This window comes from Balearica regulorum, chromosome 1 (genome assembly GCF_011004875.1).
Source record: "Balearica regulorum gibbericeps isolate bBalReg1 chromosome 1, bBalReg1.pri, whole genome shotgun sequence".
Lineage (NCBI taxonomy): Eukaryota > Metazoa > Chordata > Aves > Gruiformes > Gruidae > Balearica > Balearica regulorum.
In genome coordinates this window covers 628,885-654,867 of record NC_046184.1, presented here as the reverse complement: position 1 = coordinate 654,867, position 25,983 = coordinate 628,885, and the positions used below count along the sequence as shown (strand labels likewise).

Below are 25,983 nucleotides of genomic sequence, written 5' to 3'. Positions count from 1 at the left end.
GCAAGGATGCGGGGTGCAGTGATGAGGGGTGCAGTGATGAGGGGTGCAAGGTGTGGGGTGCAGCGATGCAGGAGTGGAGGGTTGTGGGGTGCAGGGTGCAGAGATGCTGGGTGCGGGATGCTGGGGTGCAGGGATGTTGGGGCGCAGGGTGTGTGGGTGCAGAGGTGTGGGGTGCAGGATGCAGGCTTGTGGGGATGCAGGGGTGCAGTATGCAGAGTGTTAGGTGCAGGGGTGCAGGATGTGAGGTGCAGGGTACAGGGGTGCAGGGGTGCAGTGTGCAGGGGTGCAGGATACAGGGGTGCAGGGTGTAGAGGTGTGGGGTGCAGGGTGCAGGGATGCAGTGGGCAGGGGTGCAGGGTGCTGGATACAGGGGTGCAGGATACAGGGGTGCAGGGGTGCAGAGGTGCAGGGGTGCAGGGTGCAGGGGTGCAGGATACAGGGTGCAGGATACAGGGGTGCAGGGGTGCAGGGTGCAGGGGTGCAGGGGTGCAGGGTGCAGAGGTTCAGGGGTGCAGGGTGCAGGGTGCAGGGGTGCAGGGTGCAGGGGCTCCTGAGCTGCTGGGGCTGTAGCTGGGGCAGGGGACGCCCCACGGCCAGGGCACCCCAACGGGGGAGCGCAGCCCCCCCTGCCCGTGGTGCGGCTGCAGGGACTCACCTGCGTCCCCTCGGGAGCTCGGCACGGCAGCGGGCGCTGGCCGGGTCCCCGCGGGGAGCTGGGCGCAGCCCCGGGGGGTTTTATCCCCGGGCAGGAGGGGAGGGGTGGGTGGCGAGGCGCGCCAGGAGCCACCCGAAATGTCGTCCCTGCCCAAAGCAAACAGCCGGGCCCCATCGACGCACGTGGGCGGCTCAGCGGCGCGTGGCCCCCGCTGCTCCCTTTGATGGGGCGGCCGTGGCGGGGAGGCCCCGATTTGCTTTCGTCCTCGCCCCGCAAAGGGGTAACCGTGCCCAGAGCCGGGGGGGGGTCCGGCCGAGATGAAAAGAGCTTCCCCGGCCCCGCGTCCCGCTTTCGCTCGCGAGCGGCAGGAGCAGCGTGTCCCCCAGCGCCCGCTCACGCGGCCCTGACGCCACGCGGACCCGCTGCCACGTGTCCCCCTCGCCCCGCGCTGGCACCCGCCGCCGGCGGCAGCACCCCGGCCTCCAGCGCGCCCAAGGAAGGGTGCCGGCACGGTGCCGATCCCCGGTGCGGGAGGGAGGCACAGGGAGAAGCACCCGGAGCTGGGGGTGCCGGGGCTGCTCGGGGCGGGGGCCCTGCCCGGCTGGGAGCAGGGCTCGGTGGGCTCCATGGCACCGTGCGCCCCCCGGGACGGAGGGCGGGGGTCACCCCGCAATGGAGGGGCAGTGACGGGGGGTCCCCCTCGGCCCAGCTGCAGCCCCGGCCCCTCGCCCCGGCGATGGTGCTGGGGGCTCCCCCGGCTCCCCCGAAGCGCCGGCCGGTGCCAAGGGCCCCGCAGCCGTTCTCGCCCGCCGATCAAACGCCTCCGCCTGGCACCAAACCGGCCGCGGGTGCCGCGCCAAGCCGGCGGGCATGGCAGGGAAAGCGCCGGCACAGCCGGGCTGGGGGGGTCCAGCGCCTGCCCGTGGGGGTCAGCAGCCAGTCGGGGCGGGGGGTCGCATCCGGCTGTGGGGCTTGGCACCCAGCTATGGGGCTCAGCACCCAGCTACGGTGTTCATCACTCAGCCGTGGGGTTTGGCACCCAGCTGCAGGACTCAGCACCTGGCTGCGGGGCTCAGCACCCGGCTGCGGGGCTCAGCACCCAGCCATGAGGCTCAGCACCCAGGTGCAGGGCTCAGCACCCAACCATGGAGCTCAGCACCCAGGTGTAGGGCTCAGCACCCAGCCATGAGGCTCAGCACCCAGCCATGGGGCTCAGCACCCAGCTTTTGGCACTGCTGGAGCGGCACGAGGCCGACGCAGCCGTCATGGAAACATACTGTCAGGGCAGGATCTCCGTTTATCTGGGAGCCTGCGGCATCCTTGATAAGGGCGGCAGAACCAGCGATAACGAACGGCCCTTCCAGGAAAGCAGAAGTCGGTAACGGCCGTGCCAGCAGCCGGTGACCCTTCCCGGGCACCGCGTCAGCCGGCGGGGAGGCTGTGACCGCGCGCACGGGGACGCGCCGGAGAGGCGGGGGGACGCGGAGGTGGCGGGGGACGGGCGGGTGGGAACGGGGTCACCCACAGCGGCGATGGGGGAGAGGCAGGGGTGAGGAGGGCAGAGGAGGATGCGGGGGGGGACAGCAGCCGCCTTTGGGTCTCGGTTGTGTCAAGAGCCGCCAACGGCCAGAAACCGGCCTGAGCCCCGGCCTTGCGAAAGCGGGAGCAGGGCGAGCGCGGCCGGTCGCAAGGGGAGATGATGGAAGCGATAAACACGCCGGGAGCTGGGGCGGGGGGACGAGCCTGATTTCGGTCTGGTGACGGGCCTTGCCCCCCCCCCCGGCCATGCTGCTGCCTGTACCTGGGTGGGCAGGGCGCTGGACACGGGACAAGATGTCCGTGATGGCAAAGGGGGTGTCAGAACCACAGAGTGCCCCCCCCGGCACCCGGAACACGACGGGCACAGGGTGCAGCCGGCCAAGGCACGGGCAGGTGTGCTGCATGTCAGACGGGCCCCTCCACAACACACGTGGGGTCCTGCACAGCATCCGTGTGCTCCTACAGAACATCCGTGTGCTCCTGCACAGCATCCGTGTGCTCCTACAGAACATCCGTGTGCTCCTGCACAACATCCGTGTCCTCCTACAGAGCATCCGTGTGCTCCTGCACAGCATCCGTGTGCTCCTGCACAACATCCGTGTCCTCCTACAGAGCATCCGTGTGCTCCTGCACAGCATCCGTGTGCTCCTGCACAACATCCGTGTCCTCCTACAGAGCATCCGTGTGCTCCTGCACAGCATCCGTGTGCCCCTACAGAACATACATGTGCTCCTGCACAGCATCCGTGTGCTCCTACAGAACATCCGTGTGCTCCTGCACAGCATCCGTGTGCTCCTGCACAACATCCGTGTCCTCCTACAGAGCATCCGTGTGCTCCTGCACAGCATCCGTGTGCCCCTACAGAACATACATGTGCTCCTGCACAGCATCCGTGTGCTCCTACAGAACATCCGTGTGCTCCTGCACAGCATCCGTGTGTTCCTACATAACATATGTGTGCTCCTGCACAACATACGTGTGGTCCTACAGAACATCCGTGTGCTCCTACAGAACATCCGTGTGCTCCTACAGAACATACGTGTGCTCCTACAGACGATCCGTGTGCTCCTGCACATCACGCCCAGGCTCCGACGTGGTGGGGGCTGGGGCTGCCCCGTGGCTCGGTGCTGGAAGGGTGGCCTGGCCAAGGGGGTGCTCAGCCCCCCTCGTCTCCCAGCAGCGCCCACCCCCAGTATCCCGCATCCGGGGGGATTCTCCGGCGGGTCTCGGGGTGCTCTCCTCCCGGCTCCTCCCCCAGCAGCAGCCGCAGCCCAGGGGCTCCCCCGGCTCCTCGCTCCCACCTTGCCCGTCCCGGCCGCGTGTCCGGCACATCGGCTGGACAAAGTCATGGGCAGCCGGGAGCACCGGAGCGGGGAAGGGCTTTTGGGGGACAACTCCTCTGATTGCCCTTCCCTCCCATAATTGTTATTTCCTGTCGATCTGACGGCTGGGTGATGAGCGCAGCGACGCTCGCTCCCCGCTGCCGTCACGCTCCCAGCTCACCCGTGAGCCCCGAGCAGCACCCCACACCGACGCCGACGCGGGCACCTCGCTGGCCCCTGGTAACGAATCCCCAATTAAAAGCGCTGATAGATTTGACAGTCTGGAGCTCCGGCACGGGGAAATACGTAACACGAATCATCAAAGTTACCGTCATTTCACCGGCCCAAACCGCACGCTTACAGCCTAAGGGTTGGCCGAGCGCTAACGATAACCGGGACCGGCGCAGCGAGGTGCCCGGCTGTGCGGGTCCCAGCCCCTCCTGCTCGGTCCCACGGCGCCCGGTGACGTTCGGGGGGGTCTGCCAAGCCGTGGCGCTCTCTCGGCCAAGCCCCCAGCGATGCCGCGTGGAGCACGGCGCCTGCGAGAGCCACGCGGCGCCGGGCAGCTGCCTGGACCCTGGCACGTCTTGCTCCCTCCGCGTTTCAATCCCGAAATTGGAGGTTTAATGTCCTACGCGACCGTCACCCTGCGCGTGCTGAGCGCGGGGTGTCTGCCCCCCAGCGCGGCGCGGTTCGGTGGGGCGAGCTCCGGTTGGAGCTGTCGGGTGGTGCTTCGCGGTGTCACAGCTCGTCTGGGATCGTCGCCTGCAAGCGCTTCTGTGGGTTCACTGGTGGGACCGCGCGGGGCCACAGCGGCCCTGGGCTTGGCGTGGGTACCGCTCTCCCCTGGGTGCCGTGGGGTCACTGCTGGAGACCCCAGGGTGCTGTGGGGTCACGGGACACCCCAGGGTGCTGTGGGGTCACCACTGGAGACCCCAGGGTGCTGGGGTGTCACTGCTGGAGGGACGCTGGTGCCCCAGGGGTGTCCGTAGGCCGAGTGGGAGCAGCCGGGAAGCCGAGCTGGTCTCAGCGGGAGCGCGGGACCCCCGGTTCAGGGCAGAGCGGAGAAGGTGCGATAGCGAGCCCACCTTCCAGGAAAGCAGAAGTGGCCCGGCTCTTCCAGGAAGGCTGTCCTGCCCCGCACCCTCCCCGCGCCGCAGCCATAAAAGCCGCGTGTGTCCGGCCCGGGGAGCTCCTGCCGGCACAGCCCTCGCCCCGGCAGACGGACGGACCCTGGGGGGAACCGGGCCGCCTGGAGACGTGTCGCCCACCGGCCAGTCCCACTGCCGGGAGCCGTCCGGTGAGTCTCTTACGGCCAGCACCCCACGGCGCGTTCCTGGGCGCTGTCGGCAAACAACGGTCGGCACCCCGTGGAAGCGCCTCGCGACAGGGAAAGGTGGGGACCAGCAGCCTGGCCTGCGCCATGGGCTCCCCCGCACCCGCCATCCTCACGTCGCCCACGCAGGGCGTCTGCACCCATTGCAGGCACCTGGCTGGGGGGGCCCAGCACCCAACGAGGGATGCCGGCACCCAGCCACAGTGCCTGGCCAGGGGGTCCTATTGCCCAGCCGGGGCTCCAGCACCCAGTCAGGGGGTCCAGCGCCCATCCAGGTGGTCCAGCAGCCAGCTGGGGGGGGGGTCCAGCACCCATCCAGCAGCCAGCTGTGGGGTCCAGCGCCCATCTGGGGGTCTGGTTGCAGGAGGGGCTGGGTGGGGGTGGGCAGGGCTCCATCGCTCCCCATTTTCCAGTGAGGGCAAGCCAGGATGAACCACCCTCACGGGGTGGCGGAGACCCAGGAGGCAGCAAGGGCAGCAGGACGAAGGCAGCACGGCCGCCCTCGGCACCCCAGCCCCCGTGCCCCAAGCCCCCCGTCCCTGCAGAGCCCTTGACATGGGATGGGGACACCTGCACCCCCCCCCCCCCCGCACCCCTGCCCCTGCAAGCCCGGGACCACAGGGCTGCCATGGTCACATCACACCCGCTCGGTCCCCGTCCTGGTCCCCTGCACCACAGACCCAGAGTGGTTTGGGTGGGCAGGGACCCCACAGCCCACCCAGTGCCACCCCTGCCATGGGCAGGGACACCCTCCACTAGCCCAGGTTGCCCAAAGCCCCATCCAACCTGGCCTTAAACACTGCCAGGGAGCCAGGGGCAGCCACAGCTTCTCTGGGCACCCTCTGCCAGGGCCTCAGCACCCTCAGCGTAAAACCTTCTGTCCCTACGTCCTTCGGGTGCAGGCGGCAGCGTCACCTCCAGCGCATCCCCTGGCCACGTCCTCGCTTCCTCCCAGGGCCGCTGCTGCCGCCCGGCTGGTGGCTGTAAAGCCCAGGAGTGACATTTGCCCTCTGGGCTCCTGCGTGACCATCAGTCCCCTCGCAGGGACCCGTAACCTGCCTGTGACCTGTCCCCAGGGCAGCCACCGCCGCCTGGTCCCCAAAGGCCGTCCCCACCTTCCCGCCTGCCTGCCCCGTGCCGCCTTGGTGAGTCCCTTCCCCTGCCTGCATCTCCTTCACCCTGGTAGGTGCTGGGTCCTGCTGCACCCTGGCTCTGCTCCTCGGGGTGCTGAGCTGAGCTGGGCATCCCCTGCCCCCCATCCTGGGATGGGATGGAGCTGGGCATCCCCTGCCCCCCGTCCTGTGATGGGATGGAGCTGGACACCTCTTGCCCCCATCCTGGATGGAGCTGAGCATCCCCTGCCCCCTGTCCTGGATGGAGCTGGACATCCCCCGCCCTCCATCCCAGGGGGTGCACGGTGCCATGGAGCCGGGCAGGGCCCCCCCTCGAGCAGCCCCGGCACCCCCAGCTCCGGGTGCTTCTCCCTGTGCTGCCCCCCCCACCCCCATCACGGCCCTTCCCCGCTCTCTCCGCAGCAGAAGAGATGAGTGCAGGGCCCCAGCTCCCCCCGTGCCTGCTCGGCGTCCTGCTCCTCCTGGCCGTCCTGGGAGGTGATTCCCTGCCCGGGGCTTGGGCACTCATGGCAGCGGGCGCCAGTCCCCCTCCAAGGCAGCAGCGCCCGGTCCAGCACACCCCAATCCCTGATCCCCCATCCCTGTCCCCAGTTCCTGCTCCCTGCTCCCCAATCCCTGATCCTGGATCCCAGATCCCTGCTCCCCAATCCCTGCTCCCCGATGCCTCATCCCCAATCCCTGATCTGTGATTCCTGATCCCCAGTCCCTCATTCCTGATCCCTGATCCCCAATCCCCAATTCCCCTCATCCCCAATCCCTCATCCCTCATCCCTAATCCCTCATTCCTGATTCCCAGTCCCCAATCCCTCATCCCCAATTCCCCTCATCCCCAATCCCTGATCCCCAATCCCCAGTCCCCGATTCCCAGTCCCTGATCCCCAATCCCTGATCCCTCATCCCTGCTCCCCGCTCCCCATCCTGTGGCAGCCCCCCCATGCCCAGCCTTGTCTGTGGGACCCCTCCCTGCACCCTGCCCCGGGCACCCCAAGTGCTGGGTGCAGGGCAGAGCCTGGGGGTGTTGCCGGGTGGGGGTGCTGCTGGGTGGGGGTGCCCCTGGGTGGGGGTGCTGCTGGGTGGGGGTGTTGCCGGGTGGGGGTGCTGCTGGGTGGGGGTGCCCCTGAGTGGGGGTGTTGCCGGGTGGGGGTGCCCCTGGGTGGGGGTGCCCCTGGGTGGGGGTGCTGCCAGGCAGGGTCTGGGGGGGGGGGGATGTCGCAGCCCACCTGCAGCAGGCAGCCTGGCTCCCTCCCGGCCGCGGCGTGGGGTCGTGGTGGGTGCCCCCCTCCCGTGGGACAGCGGCGGCTCTGCCCGTGTGTTTGGAAGGTGCCACCGCCAGCACCGCCGACCCCGCGCGGTGGAGGCCGCGGGCAGTGAGCTGCCCCCAGAGATGGCTCTACTACCGGGGGTACTGCTACGGGTACTTCATCGAGAGGAGGACCTGGGCCGAGGCCGAGGTGGGTGCTGGCACCGCCGGGCACGCTGGGGGGTCCCCGGGGAGGGACAGCGGGTTGGGGGGGGGGGCCATGGCCCCGGGCAGGAGCGGGACCCCAGCGCCGGGGGTGCTGCAGCCCGGGCAGGATTCTGCTCTGCGCACCCCAGACATGGCTGGGGGGGGGGCCCTGCTGCACCCCCCCCCTGCCCCTGGGCTTTCTGTGGGGGGTGCCCAGCACCCAGTGCCGGGTGGCTGCAGGCGCTGGGTGCTGAGCCCGCCCGTGCCCCCCAGGCCGAGTGCACGCGGTACGGCCCCCGGGGGCGGCTGGCCTCCATCCACAGCCGGGGGGCCAGCAGGGTCCTCGCCAGCTACATCTCCAGCCAGAGGGACGGGACCAACACCTGGATCGGGCTGCGGGACGAGGAGCACGTGAGTGTCGGGGGGCTGCGCCTCTGCCCGGGGGGTGCCCCGGCCCCCTGCCCCGGCACACACTGACCCCCCACTCTGGGCACCCACTGCCCCCCCACTCTGGGCACCCACTGACCCCCACCCCAGGCACCCACTGTCCCCCACCCCACAGAGCCGGCAGTGGAAGTGGTCGGATAACTCCGTCTTCGACTACAAGCTCTGGGCCCCGGGGCAGCCCAACAACCTGTGGGACAAGGAGGACTGCGTGGTGCTGGACAGGTTCTCGGGTGAGCCAGGTCCCGGGGGCGCGGGGGGGCCCCGGCGTGGCTGGGACCCCCGGCTGCTGCCGGAGAGTTGGGGTGTCTGGTGGTAAAGGGGGTGATAGAAGGGGGGGGTGGAGGTAAAAGGGGGTGATGGAGGTGGGGGTGATGGGGAGGTGATGGAGGTAAAAGGGGTGTGCTGGGGGGGGTGACAGGGCTCGGGGTGACTCACGGCCCCCCCCCCCCCGCCTAGGTTTCGAGTTCTGGCACGACTACCCCTGTGACAACAAGTTCCCCTTCCTGTGCCAGCACCAGCTCTGAGGGGTGTCTGGACCCCCCGGCTCTGGGGTCTCAGGGTGCCCCTGCACCCCCTCCCTGCTGCCCCCCGTGCCCCTCCCTGCCCGCCGCCTCGCTGGGGCCCCCCCGGCCCCGCCGGCTCCCCCGCACACCCGGCGGGCAATAAACCACGGCTTGAGCACCCAGCACCCACCTGTGCCTGTCCTCCTTCCCCGGCACGCGTGGGCACGGGCAGCGCCACACCGCAACCACTCGTGCCCTGCGTGGCTGCTGCCCAGCCCCACAGCTGGGGACACCCCCTGCCCTGGGGACACCCCCTGTCCTGGGGACACCCCCTGCCCTGGGGACACCTCCTGTCCTGGGACACGTCCTGTCCTGGGGACACCTCCTGTCCTGGGGACACCCCATGTCCTGGGACACCCCCTGCCCTGGGGACACCCCCTGCCCTGGGGACACCTCCTGTCCTGGGACACCCCCTGCCCTGGGGACACCCCCTGCCCTGGGACACCCCCTGCCCTGGGGACACCTCCTGTCCTGGGGGACACCCCCTGCCCTGCAGCAGCGGGGGCCGAGCCGTGGGGTTTGCGTGGACCCCCGGGCACACACCCCCGGGAAGACACCCACGGGACCGCCCCCTTGGACACCCCGTGGTGCCCCCCCGCTGCCCACGCCGCTGACCCCCCCCCGGGGCAGCCCCAGAGCGGGGGGCAGGGGGCCCCGGGATGGCAGCGGGTCCCGGGGCTGCGGGGGGCGAAGGGACGGGGGGGGGTCCCTGCGCTCGGCTGTGCCCCCCCCCCCAGCCTTGCCCCGTTCACCCGGCCAGGCCCGTGGGGAGCTCGGGGGACACACGGTGCTGCCGGGTCCCCGTCCCCCGTGGGGGCCGGTCGTGCCCGGGCAGGGTGGGCGGCACCGGGGCCACGGACGCGGCGGAGGAAGACGCGGGGACCCCCGGGTGCTGTGGGGGGGCTTTATTGCCGTGGTCGGGGAGGGGGGGCGGTGCGGGAGCTGCTGGGGTCTGGGGGCGATGGGGTGCGGGTTTGGGGGTCCGGGCTGTGACACGCGGTGCCACGGGGCAGGGGGGTGCGGGGCTGGGGGGTGCCACAAGCGGACGCGGGGGGTGGGGTGCAGGGTGCGGTCCGGGGAGGGGGGGGCGGCTGCCTCGCTGGGCCCCCCTAGGCAGCGTATTTGCAGATGAAGGGTTTCCTCTCGCTGCAGGAATCGTCCTCCCAGGAGAGGAAACCTGCAGGAGGAGAGGAGCGAGCGCTGGGGGGGCGACCCGACCCGACCCCCCCGGCCCTGCCCGCCCCTCGTCTCTCTTCCCCCCCTCCCCTCTCCCCCCCGACCCTGCCCCTCCCCCGCCCTCCCCTCCCCTCCCTCCCCCCCCTCTCCCCCCTCCCCTCTCCCCCCTCCCCCCCGCCCTCCCCTCCCCTCTCCCCCCCTCCCCTCTCCCCCCTCCCCCCCGCCCTCCCCTCCCCTCCCCGTCCCCCCCCCTGCGCGGCCCCCCCCTCACCCGAGGAGTCCTCCAGCGCGGCGCAGCGTTTGCCCCGGGGGGAGTCGTCCCCCTCCCAGGCCGAGTAGCGCTTCTTGGACCCGTCCACCCACATCCAGGCCTGGCTCTGCCGCCCCGGGACGGGCAGGAGGCAAGGCAGGCGTTAGGCAGCGACCGGGGGGGGTGCAGACGGGGAGAGGACGGACAGACGGACACAGGCAGTGCGGGAACACGCGTGGGTGCGGGCAGGGGCGCGGGCACCTCTTCGGGACGGGCCCAGGCACGCGTGGGAAGGGTGCGGGGCAGAGCACGGGGGGCGGGGGGTGTGTGTGTCCCCCGGGGGCGCGGGGGGCGGCTGCAGGCAGCATCGCGGGCAGCATCACGGGCAGCACCGCGGGCAGCACGGCGGGCAGCATCACGGGCAGCATCACGGGCAGCATCACGGGCAGCATCACGGGCAGCACCGCGGGCAGCACCGCGGGCCCGGGGCACTCACCCGGTGGTAGAGGCCGATCCAGACGTTCTCCTCCTCGTCCTCCCCCCGGCGCTGGCGCTGGGCGATGAAGGCTGCGAGGGCGCGGTGCTCCTCGGGGGTGTGCAGCGAGGCCAGGTGGCACCCCCCGCGGGTGGCCCTGCACCAGGCCTGGCAGGGACAGGCAGGTCGGGGGGGGGGGCTGGCAGCGCTGCCCGCGCAGGGGGGGGGGGCCCGGGCCCCCCCCCCACCCCCCAGCACCTACCTCTGCCTTCCTCCAGCTGAGCTCCTGCCCGAAGAACCCGTAGCAGTGTCCCCTGAAGTCCAGCCAGCCCCGGGGGCACTTGTTCGCCTGCACCGCTGCGGGGGGGCCCAGGGGCCGCGGGGTGAGGGGCTTCACCGTGACACCCCCCCCCCCCCCAGCAGCGCCCGGCCGCAGCCAGGACCCGGCGGGCAGCAGCCCCTGGGGGGGCTCGGGGCACCCCCGGCCTCCGTCTAGGGGGGCTGCTGCGGAGCCCCCGCGTTTTGGGGAGCCCCCGGTGCCCGTCACTGCACGGGGCGGGGGGAGCACTGCCCGTCCCCGGGCCGTGCAGGCAGCTGCAGAGGGCAGGGCGGGCAGGGCGGGCAGGGCAGGGGGGTGCCTGGGGGTGGGTAAGGGGGCGAGGGGCCAGGGCAGGGACGGGGGGAGGGCAGGGTGCAGGCGGGGGCTCACCTTGCAGCGAGGGGTGCAGGGCCAGGCAGACGAGCAGGCAGAGCCCCAGGAAAGCGGCTGGTCCCATCCTCTCCCTTCCCTGCCACAGACGGGTGGCTGGACTGAGCGTCGTGGGGCTGGCCCAGGCACCCGCTGCCTGCCCCGGCACCCACCGCCCCAGCACCCACCACCCCACTGCCTGCCCCAGCACCCACCACCCGGTGCCCACCCCAGCACCTGCGGGAGCGACGTGGAGATGAGCCTGGCTGGAGCAGGACGCGGCCGCCCCGATGCCTTTATAGGCGCTGCGGCCGGGGTGCAGGGCGTCGGGCAGCGTGGGAGATGGGGTGGGTGGCACCGGCTCCGGGGAGCTGCCCGGCCCCGCTGGCAGCCAGATCAAAGGGGAGATGCGGCCACCCCATGGTCTGGCCCCGCTGGCGGCTCCTCATGTGCTGGGGGCGGGGGGGGCACCAGCCATGGGCGATGCTCCCAACCACGCCGGGAGCCCTGAGCCCCCGTGCCCAGGCAGGGCCCATGGTGCCAGCCCCACCACCCCGAGCCCCCGGGCACCCCGGGGTGCTGCCCTCCCTGCCTGCACCCTGGGTGTCGGGGCAGAGCACCCCGCGGGACGGCAATGCCGACCAACCCGGCGTGGGGGAGCTGGGCTGTGCTGGGGTGCAGCGTCAGTCCCGCAGCACGACCTGCACCGGCCCCACTCATGATGGTCCCTGGGTGTCACGGGGACTGTCCCGGCAGAGCCCTGCCGTGTCGGTGCGTCTCGGGCAGCTTCTGGTGTTCACCCCAGCCGTGGGGCCCGGCCCTGGGCTGCGCCTCGCCGCGCTGTGTGCTCTGCACCAGGCAGCACCCAGCCCCGGCTGCAGCCGCCTGCGGCACCCACCGCGCCAGGGTGAGCACCCACCGCACTGGTGTGAGCACCCACCGCACTGGTGTGAGCACACACCACTCTGGCGCGAGCACACGCAGCTCCGCAGTGAGCACCCACCGCACCGGTGCCCCACGGGTGGGGGTGGCAGCAGCCGGGACCCCCGGGCAGCGCCGCACCTGAGCACGACATAACACGTGGGCCGAGCGATGCCCAGGTGATGGGCACGGACCCGTGGGGGGAGCGGGGTGCCGGGAGGGAGCACCCTGCCACAGGGGGACCCCTGGGCACGCAGCCCCCCGAGCAGGGCCGGGCTGGGGTGGGGGGTCAAGGTGCTGCAGCGCTGGGGAGAGGGCCGGGGCCGGGGCCGGGGCTGGGCTTGCTGCCCGTGGCTGCGCATCAGATAAGGGAGCAGAGACCAGCGGCTCCCGGCGCGGCTCCAGACGCTCGTCCTGGCTCCAGACACGCACCGGCAGCTCCTGCTCCCCCCCTCAAGGGACCCGGCGCGGCCGCCTGGCAGAGGCACCCGACTGTGGCTGCCGGGGTCCCCACCGCGCTCAGGGGGCTCCAGGTCCCGACTTTGAGCCCCCCGGCCACGTGTCTGTGCTGGGCCGTGGGGGCGAGGTGCAGGATGAGGCCCCAGTGCAGGATTTGGGTGCAGGACACGGCCACAGCACAGGGTCGGGGTGCAGGATGTGGCCCAGCACCGGGCCCAGGGCAGGGGCTGGCAGATGCCCACACAAGGGGACTGGCACCGGCGTGGGCAGACGGCGGCTCCCGCTCGGTGTCCCCACATCCCGTTGATGCTCCAGCCCCCCTCGGCTGAGTTGGGGTGTATGGCCGGGGGGGGTCACACCCCCCTCCTTGGGGTGAGGGTGACAGTGGCCCCTGCGCCTGGCTGCAGGAGGGACCCCGGCTCGGCAGCCCGCGGTGGGCGCAGCATCTGTGCCGGCTCTAGGGATGTCACCGCAGTGCCACCTCCCCATCACCTCGCTGTGTCCTTCTGCGCAGGGACATCGGGCAGCTCTGGCAGCGCAGGAGGGGAAGCAGGCAGGGGCGCAGAAAGGAGGGTAAGGCAGGGTGTGCAGGCAGGGTGTGCAGGCAGGGTGTGGGTGCTGGGTGGGCTCTCAGCCTGCATCCTGGAGCTGGAGCATCCCAGGATGGGGGGGGGGGGCTCCCAGCCCTGTGTCCTGCTCCATGGGTGCAGGCAGCCGGTGGGAGGAGGGTGCTGGCTGCCTCCAACCATCGGGTGCTGCATGGGGCGAGGCGTCCCGCCGTGCCGGACACGGCCGAGGGGCTCTGCGCAGCAACCGTCCCTGCCGCCGTGCCCTGCTGCACACTCCCCGTCACCGCTACGCAGGCAGCCGGCAGGCACAGCTCACTGCAGGCACGGCTCACCGGTCACCAGCTCACCGCGGGCACGGCTCACCGGCGGGCACAGCTCACCGGTCACCAGCTCACCACGGGCACGGCTCACCGCAGGCACGGCTCACCGGTCACCGGCGCCTTTCATCCGGTGCCCAAGGAGCTGCTGACACCCTGGCCAGTGCCCGCTGGCCGGTGCCCATCGGCTGCCTGGGGGGTCCCAGGACCCCGTGGGGGTGCAGTGGGTGTGGGGAGCCCCAGCCCGGGGTGCACCTGCCCAGTGTGGGGGACCCCAGCCCGACGGTGGGCGCGGAGCGGGGAGGGGCTCACACCAACAGCCTTTATTGGAAACATGTACAAAGCAGCGACACCCCTGCTGCCCCCCCACCCCTCGCCCAGCTCCGTGGCCCCCCACGCGGGGGGCTGGGACCGCTCCCCCCTCACTTCCCCCCCTTCTCGGCCGGCTTGTCGAAGAGCTCGGCGATGTCCAGCATGGCCTGGCGGATGTTCCTCCCAAAGCGCTTGGAGTCCTGCGGGGCAGCACCCATGAGCCCCGCGGCCCCCCCCGAGAGCGGGAACCGGCCCCCCCCTGCCCCTGGGACCCCCGGCAGGTCCTGCACCGGCAGCACCAGAGGCCTTGAGTGGGGTGGGGGGTCCCACAGGAGAGGGGCTGGGATGCGGTGGGTTGGGGGGCTGCCCCAGGCCCATGGGGACCCTGTCCTGCCCGAGGAGCCCCCAGCCCCCCACTTGGGGGGTGCCCCCTGCCCTGGGGCTCTCACCGTCTCGGAGCTGGAGAACTTGCTGGAGACGTGGAAGGTGATGAGGTTCTCGCCAGCGATGATGTAGGAGACGCCATAGCCGTCGTCTGCCACCTGCGGGGGGGTGATGAGCGGGGCCACGGCACCCCGGGGGCACTGGGCACCACTGGGGGCACCCGCCGGGGTCACCCGCCTGGGCCATGGGGGGGGTACGGACCACCTGTCTGCCCCTTTGCACACCCACCCCCCCGCCCCTTTGCACATTCATACACCTGCCCCTTTGCACACCCACCCCCCCGCCCCTTTGCACAGCCACCTGCTGCCCCCACCCTGTGCACACCCCCACCCTCTCTGCTCCCCCCCAGCCCCGGGGATGCTCACGGGGCCGAAGCCGCCGCCGGTGGAGACGTGGTCGGGGTACTTGTTCAGGTCGAACATCTTCAGCTGCTGCTGCGGTGTCTGGCTGGTGGAGAGGCGCCAGGGCTCCGACAGCACCTGCCCCGACCCCCGACCGGGTGTCAGTGCTGCCGGCTGAGCACTCCACTGCGCCAAGCTGCACCCCACTGTGCCCCGCTGCACCCCACTGTGCCCCGCTGCACCCCACTGCACCCCACTGTGCCCCACTGCACCCCACTGCACCAAGCTGCACCCCACTGTGCCCTGCTGCACCCCACTGCACCCCACTGTGCCCCGCTGCACCCCACTGTGCCCCACTGCACCCCACTGCACCAAGCTGCACCGCACTGTGCCCCGCTGCACCCCACTGCACCCCACTGTGCCCTGCTGCACCCCACCGTGCCCTGCTGCACCCCATTGCACCCCACTGTGCCCCGCTGCACCCCACTGCACCCCGCTGCACCCCACTGTGCCCCGCTGCACCCCACTGCACCCCACTGCACCCCGCTGCCCACGGGCACAGCCTCCAGCCCAGCCCCCGCCCCACGCGCCCATGCAGTGTCCTGCGTGCCGTGCACATCGCCGTCGCGGTGCTGCGCGGTGCTGTGTGGTGCTGCGTGCCCCCACGCCCGCCTGGGCTCACCTGGGCCAGGAAGGGGGACTGCACCCCCAGGTAGCGGGACACCACGTAGAGGCAGAAGAGGTGCCGGTCGATGCCGGCCCCGGTCATGGCCATGCGGTACATGTGCTGGTGCTTGTCGGCCGCCAGCTTGAAGAGCCGCTGGCGCTCGGCTCGCTGTGGGGAGAACCGGCTCAGGGCCGGGGTCCCGTCACCCCCGGCCTGGCCACCCTGGGTGCTCTGCGTGGGGCGAGCGCTCCCTGGTCCTGCCCGGGGGAGGCAACGGCTGCGCAGCTCTGGGGAGACAGTCCCAAGGGATGGGCACCTCTCCCAGGGAAAGGGACCTCCCCAGGGGATGAGGACCACCCCGAGGGATGGGGACTTCCTCGAGGGGTGAGGACCTCCAGAGATGGGCACTTTCTCCAGAGTCAGGGACATTCCCAAGGAATAGGGACTTCTGCCAGAGATGGGGACCTCCCCGAGGGACAGGGACCTCCCCAGGGGATGGGACCACCAGAGGGAGGGGAGGTGCTGGCTGAGCCGGCCGTGCAGGGACTGTCCTGACCCGGCAGGACGGGGCTGAGGGCTTGGAGGGGAGGTCCGGGGAGGAGGGGTTGGGGGGTCGTAGACCCGGACCCCGGCGCATTGCTCACGGTCTGCCTGGGGTCCCCCATGCTGCGCACGAAGGCGGTGGACTCGGCGGTGCAGGACCTCACTGTCTCCGTCCGGCCCTCACGGAACAGCCGTGTCATGGAGGCCTCGTAGGTGAGGCAGAAGCAGCCCTTGTCCTGCAGAGAGGCCAGGTGAGACCAGGGCATGTCCGGGAGATGCTGTGCCCGTCCCTGTCCCCATCCCATCCCATCCCATCCCATCCCCATCCCCATCCCCATCCCATCCCATCCCATCCCATCCCCACCCCATCCCCATCCCCATCCCCATCCCATCCCCATCCCATCCCATCCCATCCCCATCCCATCCCATCCCACTCCCCATCCCCATCCCCATCCCATCCCCATCCCAATCCCAGTCCCATCCCCATCCCATCCCCATCCCCATCCCATCCCCATCCCATCCCCATTCCCATCCCCATCCCATCCCCATCCCAATCCCAGTCCCATCCCCATCCCAATCCCATCCCATCCCATCCCCATCCCCATCCCCATCCCATCCCCATCCCCATCCCCATCCCCATCCCATCCCATTCCCATCCCATCCCATCCCCATCCCCATCCCATCCCCATCCCCATCCCATCCCCATCCCATCCCATCCCATTCCCATCCCATTCCCATCCCATCCCATCCCATCCCATCCCCATCCCATCCCATCCCGTCCCGTCCTGTCCCGTCCCGTCCCCATCCCGTCGGAGCAGCTCACGCGGAAGTGGGCGAGCTGCAGGGAGATCTGGATGAAGGCGTCGGGGCTGGTCCGGCACTTCTTGATCAGCCCCTTCCCGAAGTCGGAGAACTGGAAGCAGCAGAAGTCCACGTCGTCGGCCAGCGCCTTGGCCAGGCGGTACGAGCCCTCGATGGCGGCACGGCACTGCGGAGAGTTGTGCCTATGGCAGACGGGGCGCACGGCACCGGCCCCCCGCCCCCCCCCCATCGCCCGGAGCAGGGAGACACTGCCCGGGGTGCAGGCAGGGGCGCTGGGGGGGGCCAACGGGACCCCGGTGTGCCGATGCTGCGGGGTGCAGAGCCCACCCTGCTGTCACGCGGTGCAGGGGGACCCCGAGATCCTGCCTGCGGGACCGGAGCGGGCGCACTTGGGGGTCAGACCCACCTCCTGGGGGATGTCCCACTGGAGGCGCTGCGGGGGGGCGAGCAGGGTGTCGGGCTCGCCCAGGCAGTGCCCCCCCTCCGTGTAGCCCAGCTGGAATTTGTCTGTCGCCAGCATGAACTGGGGGGGAGAGGTGCCCCTGAGCGTGGGGCCCACGGCCCCCCAAGTCCCCCCATTCCCCCCCTGGCTGCCCCACTCACCCCAGGGCGGCCCCGTGTCCCCCCACCGCAGCCCCCCTCATCCCAGCTTGTCCCAGGGCTCCCCCCAGAGCATCCCCCTGGGACCCCGCTGCCCCCAGGAGGGGAGTGCCCATCTCTGGGGGTGCCCAGCTGGGGGGTCTTCTGCCCTGGGGTGCCCAACTGGGGGTGCCCCATGGGGGTGCTCAGCCTGGGGACGCCCAACAGGAGTGCCCAGCCCTGAGGGTGCCCACCTCTGGGGGGGTCCCTAAACGGGGGTCCCCAACCCGGGGGTCCCAACAGGGGTGCCCACTGGCGGTGTCCAGGTGGGGGTGCCCCATAGGGGTGCTCAGCCCGGGGGTGCCCCCCCCCCATTACCTCCCAGAGGTGCCCGATGATGGGCGCGTCGGCCCAGGAGTGCTCGGCGTTGGCCCCCAGCTTCCCGTTCTTGTAGACCACCAGGGTGAAGGACTTGTCGAACCAGCTGCGGGGAGGGGGGTGAGGGCTGGGTGGGGGCCGCGGGGCGGGGGAGCCTGGGGCGGGGCTGGGGGGGTGCCCACCGGTCGTAGCACTGGCCGTGCAGCAGGGACTTGGCGTAGGCGTCCATGCAGCCCTCGCGGCCCGGGCGGTAGCCGTGCTCCTCCTCGTCCAGCGTCAGGAAGAAGGCTGCCCGCTCGATGGCGTCCAGCGACGTCTTGTTCTTCCCGTGGCTGAAGAACCGGGCTCGAGCCTCGGCCCAGGGCACCCTGACGGCACCGCCAGCGTGAGGGCGGGGGCTGGCCATGCCCAGACCCACCACCCTGCGCCAACTCCCCGAGCCCCCCGCCCCAATCCGCACCGCAGCCCCCACCCGTGGGTGGCCCTGGGCTCTGGCACGGGGACCGTGAGGGCGTGGGGCTGGTGATGCCCACTGTCCCGCTGAGGCCCTGAGCCCACCGCCCCCGTGCCCCGACCCACACTGCAGCCCCCACCCATGGGTGGCCCCAAGGTCCCCATCTCAGAGCATCTCCTCCATCCCCCTGTGCCTGCTCCTGCTGCTCCGGGCAAGTGTGCGCAGCGTGTACAGCACCCACAGCACCCACAGCACCCACAGCACTCACAGCATCCATAGCACTCACAGCACCCACAGCACTCACAGCACCCACAGCATCCATAGCACCCACAGCACTCACAGCACCCACAGCATCCATAGCACCCACAGCACCCACAGCACTCACCCACAGCACTCACAGCACTCACAGCACCCACAGCACCCACAGCACTCACAGCACCCACAGCATCCATAGCACCCACAGCACCCACAGCACTCACAGCACCCACAGCACCCACAGCACTCACAGCACCCACAGCATCCATAACACCCACAGCACCCACAGCACTCACAGCACTCACAGCACCCACAGCACCCACAGCACTCACAGCACCCACAGCACTCACAGCACTCACAGCACCCACAGCACCCACAGCACCCACAGCACCCACAGCACTCACAGCACCCACAGCACCCACAGCACTCACAGCACCCACAGCACCCACAGCACCCACAGCACTCACAGCACTCACAGCACCCACAGCATCCATAGCACCCACAGCACTCACAGCACCCACAGCACCCACAGCACCCACAGCACTCACAGCACCCACAGCACCCACAGCACCCACAGCACTCACAGCACCCACAGCACCCACAGCACTCACAGCACCCACAGCACTCACAGCACCCACAGCACCCACAGCACCCACAGCACCCACAGCACTCACAGCACCCACAGCACCCACAGCACTCACAGCACCCACAGCACCCACAGCACCCACAGCACTCACAGCACCCACAGCACCCACAGCACTCACAGCACCCACAGCACCCACAGCACCCACAGCACTCACAGCACCCACAGCACCCACAGCACTCACAGCACCCACCCACAGCACTCACAGCACCCACAGCACCCACAGCACCCACAGCACCCACAGCACTCACAGCACCCACAGCACTCACAGCACCCACAGCACCCACAGCACTCACAGCACTCACAGCACCCACAGCACCCACAGCACTCACAGCACCCACAGCACCCACAGCACCCACAGCACTCACAGCACCCACAGCACCCACAGCACTCACAGCACTCACAGCACTCACAGCACCCACAGCACCCACAGCACCCACAGCACTCACAGCACTCACAGCACCCACAGCACTCACAGCACCCACAGCACCCACAGCACTCACAGCACCCACAGCACCCACAGCACCCACAGCACTCACAGCCCCCACAGCACCCACAGCACCCACAGCACTCACAGCACCCACAGCACCCACAGCACTCACAGCACTCACAGCACCCACAGCACCCACAGCACTCACAGCACCCACAGCACCCACAGCACCCACAGCACTCACAGCACCCACAGCACCCACAGCACTCACAGCACTCACAGCACTCACAGCACCCCACAGCACCCACAGCACCCACAGCACTCACAGCACTCACAGCACCCACAGCACTCACAGCACCCACAGCACCCACAGCACTCACAGCACCCACAGCACCCACAGCACCCACAGCACTCACAGCCCCCACAGCACCCACAGCACCCACAGCACTCACAGCACCCACAGCACTCACAGCACCCACAGCACTCACAGCACCCACAGCAGGCAGAGCGTGCTCGGAGCACGGGGACCGGCCGGGACGCTGGCACCTCTCTCCGGCGGTGAGTGCCGCCAGCCGCTCCTCGCCAGGCTGGGGGGGCGAGGGGTCGTCCAGGATGCGCTGGAACTGCAGCTCCAGGTCGCGGGGCCGCAGCAGCTGCCCCCCGTAGTAGAGCCAGACCTTGTAGAAGCGGCCCTTGTGGTAGACGGCCAGGTGCTTGCTGTCCACCAGGTGCAGCAGCGTGTCTGGGGGGGGACCACCGGTGTCACGGCCACCCCGCGGCCCCGGGACCCCACCCGGGACAGACCCTGTGCGGGGGATGGGGTGCCCCCCCTCCGGCCCCCCGTACCCGTCTCCTTGCCGGGGATGCGGGTGGTGTTGAACATCCGTTCCGACTGGTAGGAGCACATGGGCACGATGCCCAGCGCCATCATCTGTGCGGGGTCGCGGTGAGGGGGGGGCCGGGGCACCTACGTCCCCACCTCCAGCCCCTGCACCCCCCAACCCCGGCCCCCCCGAGCCCCCCAGCAGCCCTGGGACCCCATGCCAGCCCCACGGCAACTCCCCGCTGGCCCTACCCCTGCCCCCCTGCTCTCCCCAAGACCCCCAGCCCCAGCGGTGCCCCCCCACCCCCCAGCCCCTCGGGTGCTCACGGGGGGGATCTCCCCGCGGTCCAGCTTGCGGCGGTACAGCAGGATGGCGTGCACCACGTTGCCCGCCCGGGCAGCCTGGATGTGGCTGGGGGTCACGTAGAGAAAATCCTGGGGACAAGGGACGGGGCTCAGGGAGGATGTCGGGGGGGGGGACACCCCCAGTGGGGGTTTCGGTCATGCCGGCAGTGTTCCCCCCCCCCTCCCCCTTACCATGGCGTAGTAGTTGCTGTTGACCATGAGCGGGCTGCGGCCGCGCAGGTAGATGTACTGCTCCCACCAGTCGCTCACCTACAGGGACAGGGATGGGGACAAGGATGGGGTGCAGGACGATGGGCTTGGGTTGGGGGGGGTGCTGTGGGTGCTGTGGGTGCTCCCCCCCTTTCCAGCACTGGAGAAGCCCCAGGGTACTCACATAATTAGTTGTCCACCAAGACTTGAGGATCAGGTACTTCTGCAGCCGCGGAGCCGTCTTCTCCTTGAACTCCTTGGCCAGAGCCTCCATCTTACTGTACTTATCATCATCCATGAGCGGGCGCACCGACTCCAGGTACTGTGGGGAGGGGGTCTCATCCCTGTCCCACCGTGGACGGACACCCCCCCCCCCCCCCGCTCCCCGGTCCCATCCCAGCCCCTTACCCGGGTGACGGTGGCCTCCACGGAGGGCACAGGCAGCTTGGGGAGAGAGGTCTGGAAGCTGTAGAGCAGGGGCTTGCGGACAGACAGCACCTTCATCAGCGCCTGCCGGGCACGCGGAGAGGATGGAGGGGACGGGGCAGAGCCGGCAGGACCGCGGCGTGGCCGTGCATCACCCGCGCATCAGTTCCTGCTGCCGGCGCCGCGAGTCCTGCACGCGCCTGCTGCGCCACAGCCGGGTGCCAGCCCTGCGCGGTGTCCCCGGCCCATCACCGCACGCTGTCCCCGTCCCAGCCTGGCCTGGGCAGCTGCTCCTGCTCGTGCCCACCCCGGGCAGAGCAGCTCGGAGCGGCTCCCGGCTTTGCTGCACGGTTCCTGCGGCTCCCCTGGGCCCCTGGCACCCACCACGGAGCGGGCTCAGGCCATCCCCACCGTCACCAACCCCCACCAGCACCCTGGCACCCACCGTCTGCACGTGCGCACACACACACACACGTGCATGCAGACACAGCACCCCATGCCGCGGCATCCTCCTGCACCCATGCCGGCACCCACGCCGGCAGCACCCTGCTCGGCACCACTTGCCCAGTGCCGGCTGCAGGTGCCGCTCACCACCCAGATCCTGGTGCTGCGGCTCATCTTGCCGTGGGGCTCAAACATCCAGCCATGGTAGGAGAGGAGCAGCTTCAGCGCCTGCCGGAACAGCACGACGGCAGAGAGCCAGACGCCGGTGGAGAAGAGCGCGGCGCTCAACATCGTCCGGCTCTCGTAGCTCAGGAGGCGGCTGTGGGGGCAGACGGGGGGAGGGGGGACGTGACGGGCTGGGGGACATGAATGGTGGGACCCCCTCGGGGATGTCCGTGGTGTTGGGGGACATGAAGTGCCCCCCCCCCCCGGGAGGTCTCCCAGTGGGGCTGTGCCCATGGGGTGGGGGTGTGTGGGGTGGGACCCCCCGGGGGGTGCTGTCGGCCCCCGTGGCCATGCTGGGGGTTGGGGGACGTGCGGACGGGTGCCCCGGGAGACGGGGCGGGTGGGCCCGTGCCCACGGGCTGGGGGCGGTGGCCCCCCCGGCCGAGCCACCCATGCTCACCTCTCGGGCAGGCAGTGGCGGATGCGGGCGATCATCCCCAGGGAGGGGTCCACCTGGCAGTAGAAGGAGCCGGCGGTGGCCATCACGACCACCATCCAGCTGGAGGGGGAGGCGGGGTAGACGCCGGTCAGGAAGCTGTTCTGTGGGCACAGGGGGGTCAGGGCGGCGGGGGCGGCGGGGACAGGGGGTCCGACCCTCCGGCTGCCCCTGGCCGGGCCCACCTTGGCGCGGACCAGACGCTTCTTCCAGGAGGAAATGCCGGCGAGGTAGAGCTGCTTGACGGCCTCGCGGCTGAGGTGGAAGTCCAAGCCCTCGGGGGTGACAGTGAACTGGAAGGCCACGGCCTGGTGAGCCTCAGCCATCCTGGGGGTCTGCCGGCTCCTGCGGGGGTACACGGGGGTGCTGAGTGCGGGGACGGCCACTGCCGGGACACGCTGCCTGGGATGGAGGGGGGAACCCTGCTCGGCCCAAACGCCACGGCGGGGGGGGGGGGATGGCGGGTGCCCTTGCCCGAGGGGTGGGGGGGCACTGCCGCACGGTGCACGGGCACCGGAGGGCCTCGGAAGCGCGTGCCGGCGGCGGTGTGAGGACAGCCACGTCCCGGGGGGGCCTGCCAGCCCAGTGCGCGTGCCGCGGCCCAGTCACGCGGTGCTGGCCGGGCGCCCACTGAGGGAAGGGTCAGTGCCGCCTCCGGCCCCGGCAGCGTCCCCGGCGCTCGCGGAGAGGGCACGGTGGTGCAGACACACCCCCGCTCACGGGCAGCTGCCTGGGCCCTGCCCGTGGCAAAACACTCGGAGGACAAGGCGGCACCTGCCCCTGTGCCGGCACACGGCACACGCTGTCCCCACGCAGGCAGCCGCGGCCGCGCCGGGAACGCCGCTGGCCGAGGCAGCAGCAGGAGCCGTGGGGCGAGGAGGGACCCCTCTGCAGGCACAGCCGGGCTCCCAGGGGGTCCCCGGGGACCCTCTGGTGTCAGCACGGCCGGTGCCAGCCCGGGGTGCTGCTGGAGCCCAGGCCTCGGGGCGGGGGGAGCCCCCAGAGGTGCCCCCAGGGCGGGTGTGCTAAGGGTGCCCTTTCACAAGGGCGTCCCTGGGCTGGAGGCAAACAGCAACAGCTCCGCAAGAGCCAAGATACACCGCTACCGCGGCACCGCACTGCACTGCACCACACTGCACTGCACCGCATGGCTATGCCGCACTGCACCGCGCTGCACCACACTGCACTGCACTGCACCATACTGCACCACACTGCGCTGCACTGCACGGCTACACCGCACTGCACCACGCTGCACCACACTGCATGGCTACACCGCACTGCACCGCACCGCACCACACTGCGTGGCTGCACCGCACTGCGCTGGTGTGCATTGCACTGCCTTGCTCCGCGCTGTGCTGCACCACGCTGCAACCCACTGCACCGCCCTGCGCGGCACAGCACCGCCCTGCGCGGCACAGCATTACACCGCATCACCCCGCAGCAAAGCGCCCCGCAGTGCGTGGCACTGCCCGGCTGCAGGCTGCACCGCACCCCACTGCACACAATCACCCGGCACGGCACGGCACGGCACGGCACGGCAGTGTCACCGCAGGCTCCCGGGGACCCCGCAGGGCCCACGGCCGCGGGTGGGATGAGACCGCGTGGGGCCACCGTCCCGTCCCCCCCCGCAGCGAGCGCCGCAAGGTCACCGGGACCGGGCCGGGCCCGCCGGGACACGGAGCCCACGGAGCCCCCGGAGCCCCCGGGGGGCGGCCCCGCCAGACACCGCCGCCGACCCACGGAGCCCTCCCCGCGGCCTCGGGCCCCGCTGCCGGGGCTGCGCTAAGGGCCGGGGGGTGCGGGCCGGGGGGTGCGGGCCGGGGGCAGCACAGGCGGGACCCACGGCGGTGCGGGGAGCCGTGGGGCAGTGGGCCAGTGGGGGGGTCTGGAGGGCGCTGCCCACGGACACGGGTGGGACCCGGCGCCGGGCGGGTGCGGGGCCGTGGGGTCCCCCGGCGCCGGGGGTGGGGGGGGGCCCGTCCCGTGCGGCTCCCGCCCCCGCGGTGCTCCCCCACGCGTGGGTTCCCCCGCCCGCCCGGGTGCCCGGTACCTTCTCGGGGGCGCGGACAGCGGGCGGCAGCCCCGGGAACGGCGGGTCCCTGCGGCCCGGAGCGGGTAACCGGACACCGGCGGCGGGCGGGACCCGCTCCATGGCCCGAAATGGCAGCGGCGGCACCGCTCCCCCCCCGCCCCGCCCGCCGCCCCGCTCCTCCCCCGGGCAGGGACCCGCTTCACAGAACCACGGAAACACGGACCGGTTTGGGAGGGCAGGGACCCCACAGCCCACCCAGTGCCACCCCTGCCATGGGCAGGGACACCCCCCACTAGCCCAGGTTGCCCAAAGCCCCATCCAGCCTGGCCTTGAACACTGCCAGGGAGCCAGGGGCAGCCACAGCTTCTCTGGGCACCCTGTGCCAGGGCCTCAGCACCCTCACAGGGAAGGATTTCTGCCTCCCATCCCATCTCCATCTGCCCTCCTGCAGCTTCAGGCCATTCCCCTTGGCCTGTCCCTCCCTGCCCTTGTCACCAGTCCCTCTCCAGCTTTCCTGGAGCCCCTGCAGGGACTGGAAGGGGCTCTAAGGTCTCCCCGCAGCCTTCTCTTCTCCAGGCTGAACAACCCCAACTCTCTCAGCCTGTCTCCATAGCAGAGGTGCTCCAGCCCTTGGATCATCTCCGTGGCCTCCTCTGGACTCGCTCCAACAGCTCCATGTCCTTCTTGTCCTGGGGACCCCAGAGCTGGATGCAGCACTGCAGGGGGGTCTCACCAGAGCAGAGCAGAGGGGCAGAATCCCCTCCCTCGACCTGCTGCTCACGCTGCTGGACACACAGCCCAGGACACGGGTGGCTTTCTGGGCTGCGAGTGCACATTGCCAGTTTATGTCTAATTTTTCATCCACCAGTACCCCCAAGTCCTTCTCCACAGGGCTGCTCCCCATCCATTCTCTGCCCAGCCTGGAGCTGTGCTTGGGATGGCCCCGACCCACGTGCAGGACCTTGCCCTTGGCCTTGTGCGTCCCTGGGCAGGGACTGGCACCCCGGGCAGGTCCCGGCACCCCGGGCAGGTCCCTGCACGGCTACAAGCCAGTCCCCCATCCCGGCTCAGCTGTGGGCAGCGTGGCCGTGGGGCTGTCCCGGGGGTCCGTGCACGGGCAGGGCTGTGCTGGGCCTGTCCCGGGCCTGTCCCGCTCCCCGGGGCCGTGCGGGGCCGCAGGGCCGGATCCTGCCATGCCACGGCAGCGGAGCAGGGCAGAGCCGGGCAAGGGCAGGTGGAGGAGAGGCCGCTGCCTGCGTGCCCGGAAGGCTCGGCCGTCCCCTCCCTGCTCGCTCTGGAGCGGACCAGAGGCAGCTGCCTGCACTGCCTGCGCTGCCTGCCCGCAGGGAAGGGCGTCTGGAGGAGGCTGCAGCACAGCAGCAGCACGGCCCCCCGGCCACGGCCCAGGGCAAGGGCTGCCTCCCCAGCGATGGTGGGGGTGCAGGTGGGGCACACGTGTGTGTGCGCAGGCTGCACACATGCTCAGGTGTGCGCCAGGTGCTCACCACGGCCCAGGCTCATCCCCTGCACAGCCCGGGGTGAGACCCCCGGGGCTCTGCCCCCCTCTCTGCTCCTGGAGAGGGCCCTGGGCCGGGCAGCACACGGGGAAGGAGCCCCCCGCCCTGCAGAGCTGCCCGCTGGCCGCGGGGCTATAAATAGCCGGTATGTGGGTGAAAGAGGAGCTGGGCGAGCGGCGAGGGGGAGCACCGGGCCCTGGCCCCCCACGCCACCCCGTGCTCGGCCCCACGGTGCCAGTGGGCAGCTCCTGCCAGGGCAGCCAGGGACAGGCAGCAGGCAGCGCAGCCCGGCGAGGGCGGCAGGCGGCCATGGGGAAGGTGAAGCCACGAGCCCCCACCGCCCCCGGGAGCTGCCGATGG

At 71.0% G+C, this 25,983-nt stretch overlaps 3 protein-coding genes across 3 annotated transcripts; 1 reads left to right on the top strand and 2 right to left on the bottom strand.

The window, feature by feature from the left end:
- The first annotated feature begins 1,860 nt into the window (after window positions 1-1,860).
- On the top strand, window positions 1,861-8,547 carry LOC142600016 (uncharacterized). Its single transcript, XM_075742819.1, has 9 exons — window positions 1,861-2,033; window positions 2,641-3,318; window positions 4,509-4,816; window positions 5,897-6,034; window positions 6,388-6,462; window positions 7,306-7,436; window positions 7,706-7,843; window positions 7,995-8,109; window positions 8,336-8,547. The coding sequence occupies exons 1-9, from the start codon at window positions 1,861-1,863 to the stop codon at window positions 8,401-8,403; spliced, it is 1,824 nt and encodes a 607-aa protein (XP_075598934.1). The 3' UTR covers window positions 8,404-8,547.
- A 970-nt stretch (window positions 8,548-9,517) lies between these two features.
- Window positions 9,518-11,119, bottom strand: LOC142600025 (rheacalcin-1-like). The gene is made up of 5 exons (XM_075742829.1): window positions 11,053-11,119; window positions 10,606-10,700; window positions 10,365-10,511; window positions 9,890-9,995; window positions 9,518-9,619 (listed from the first exon to the last, which is right to left on the bottom strand). The coding sequence occupies exons 1-5, from the start codon at window positions 11,117-11,119 to the stop codon at window positions 9,552-9,554; spliced, it is 483 nt and encodes a 160-aa protein (XP_075598944.1). The 3' UTR covers window positions 9,518-9,551.
- Window positions 11,120-13,605: 2,486 nt separating this feature from the next.
- Window positions 13,606-24,203, bottom strand: CPT1B (carnitine palmitoyltransferase 1B). The gene is made up of 19 exons (XM_075744261.1): window positions 24,125-24,203; window positions 22,260-22,419; window positions 22,039-22,178; window positions 21,561-21,732; window positions 20,952-21,053; window positions 20,728-20,865; window positions 20,526-20,603; window positions 20,316-20,423; window positions 20,012-20,096; window positions 19,712-19,907; window positions 17,566-17,751; window positions 17,384-17,489; window positions 16,833-16,949; window positions 16,428-16,592; window positions 15,706-15,840; window positions 15,077-15,229; window positions 14,419-14,532; window positions 14,059-14,151; window positions 13,606-13,809 (listed from the first exon to the last, which is right to left on the bottom strand). Exons 2-19 carry the CDS (start codon window positions 22,398-22,400, stop codon window positions 13,720-13,722), a joined length of 2,319 nt encoding a protein of 772 aa, XP_075600376.1. The 5' UTR covers window positions 22,401-22,419; window positions 24,125-24,203; the 3' UTR covers window positions 13,606-13,719.
- Window positions 24,204-25,983: the final 1,780 nt, after the last annotated feature.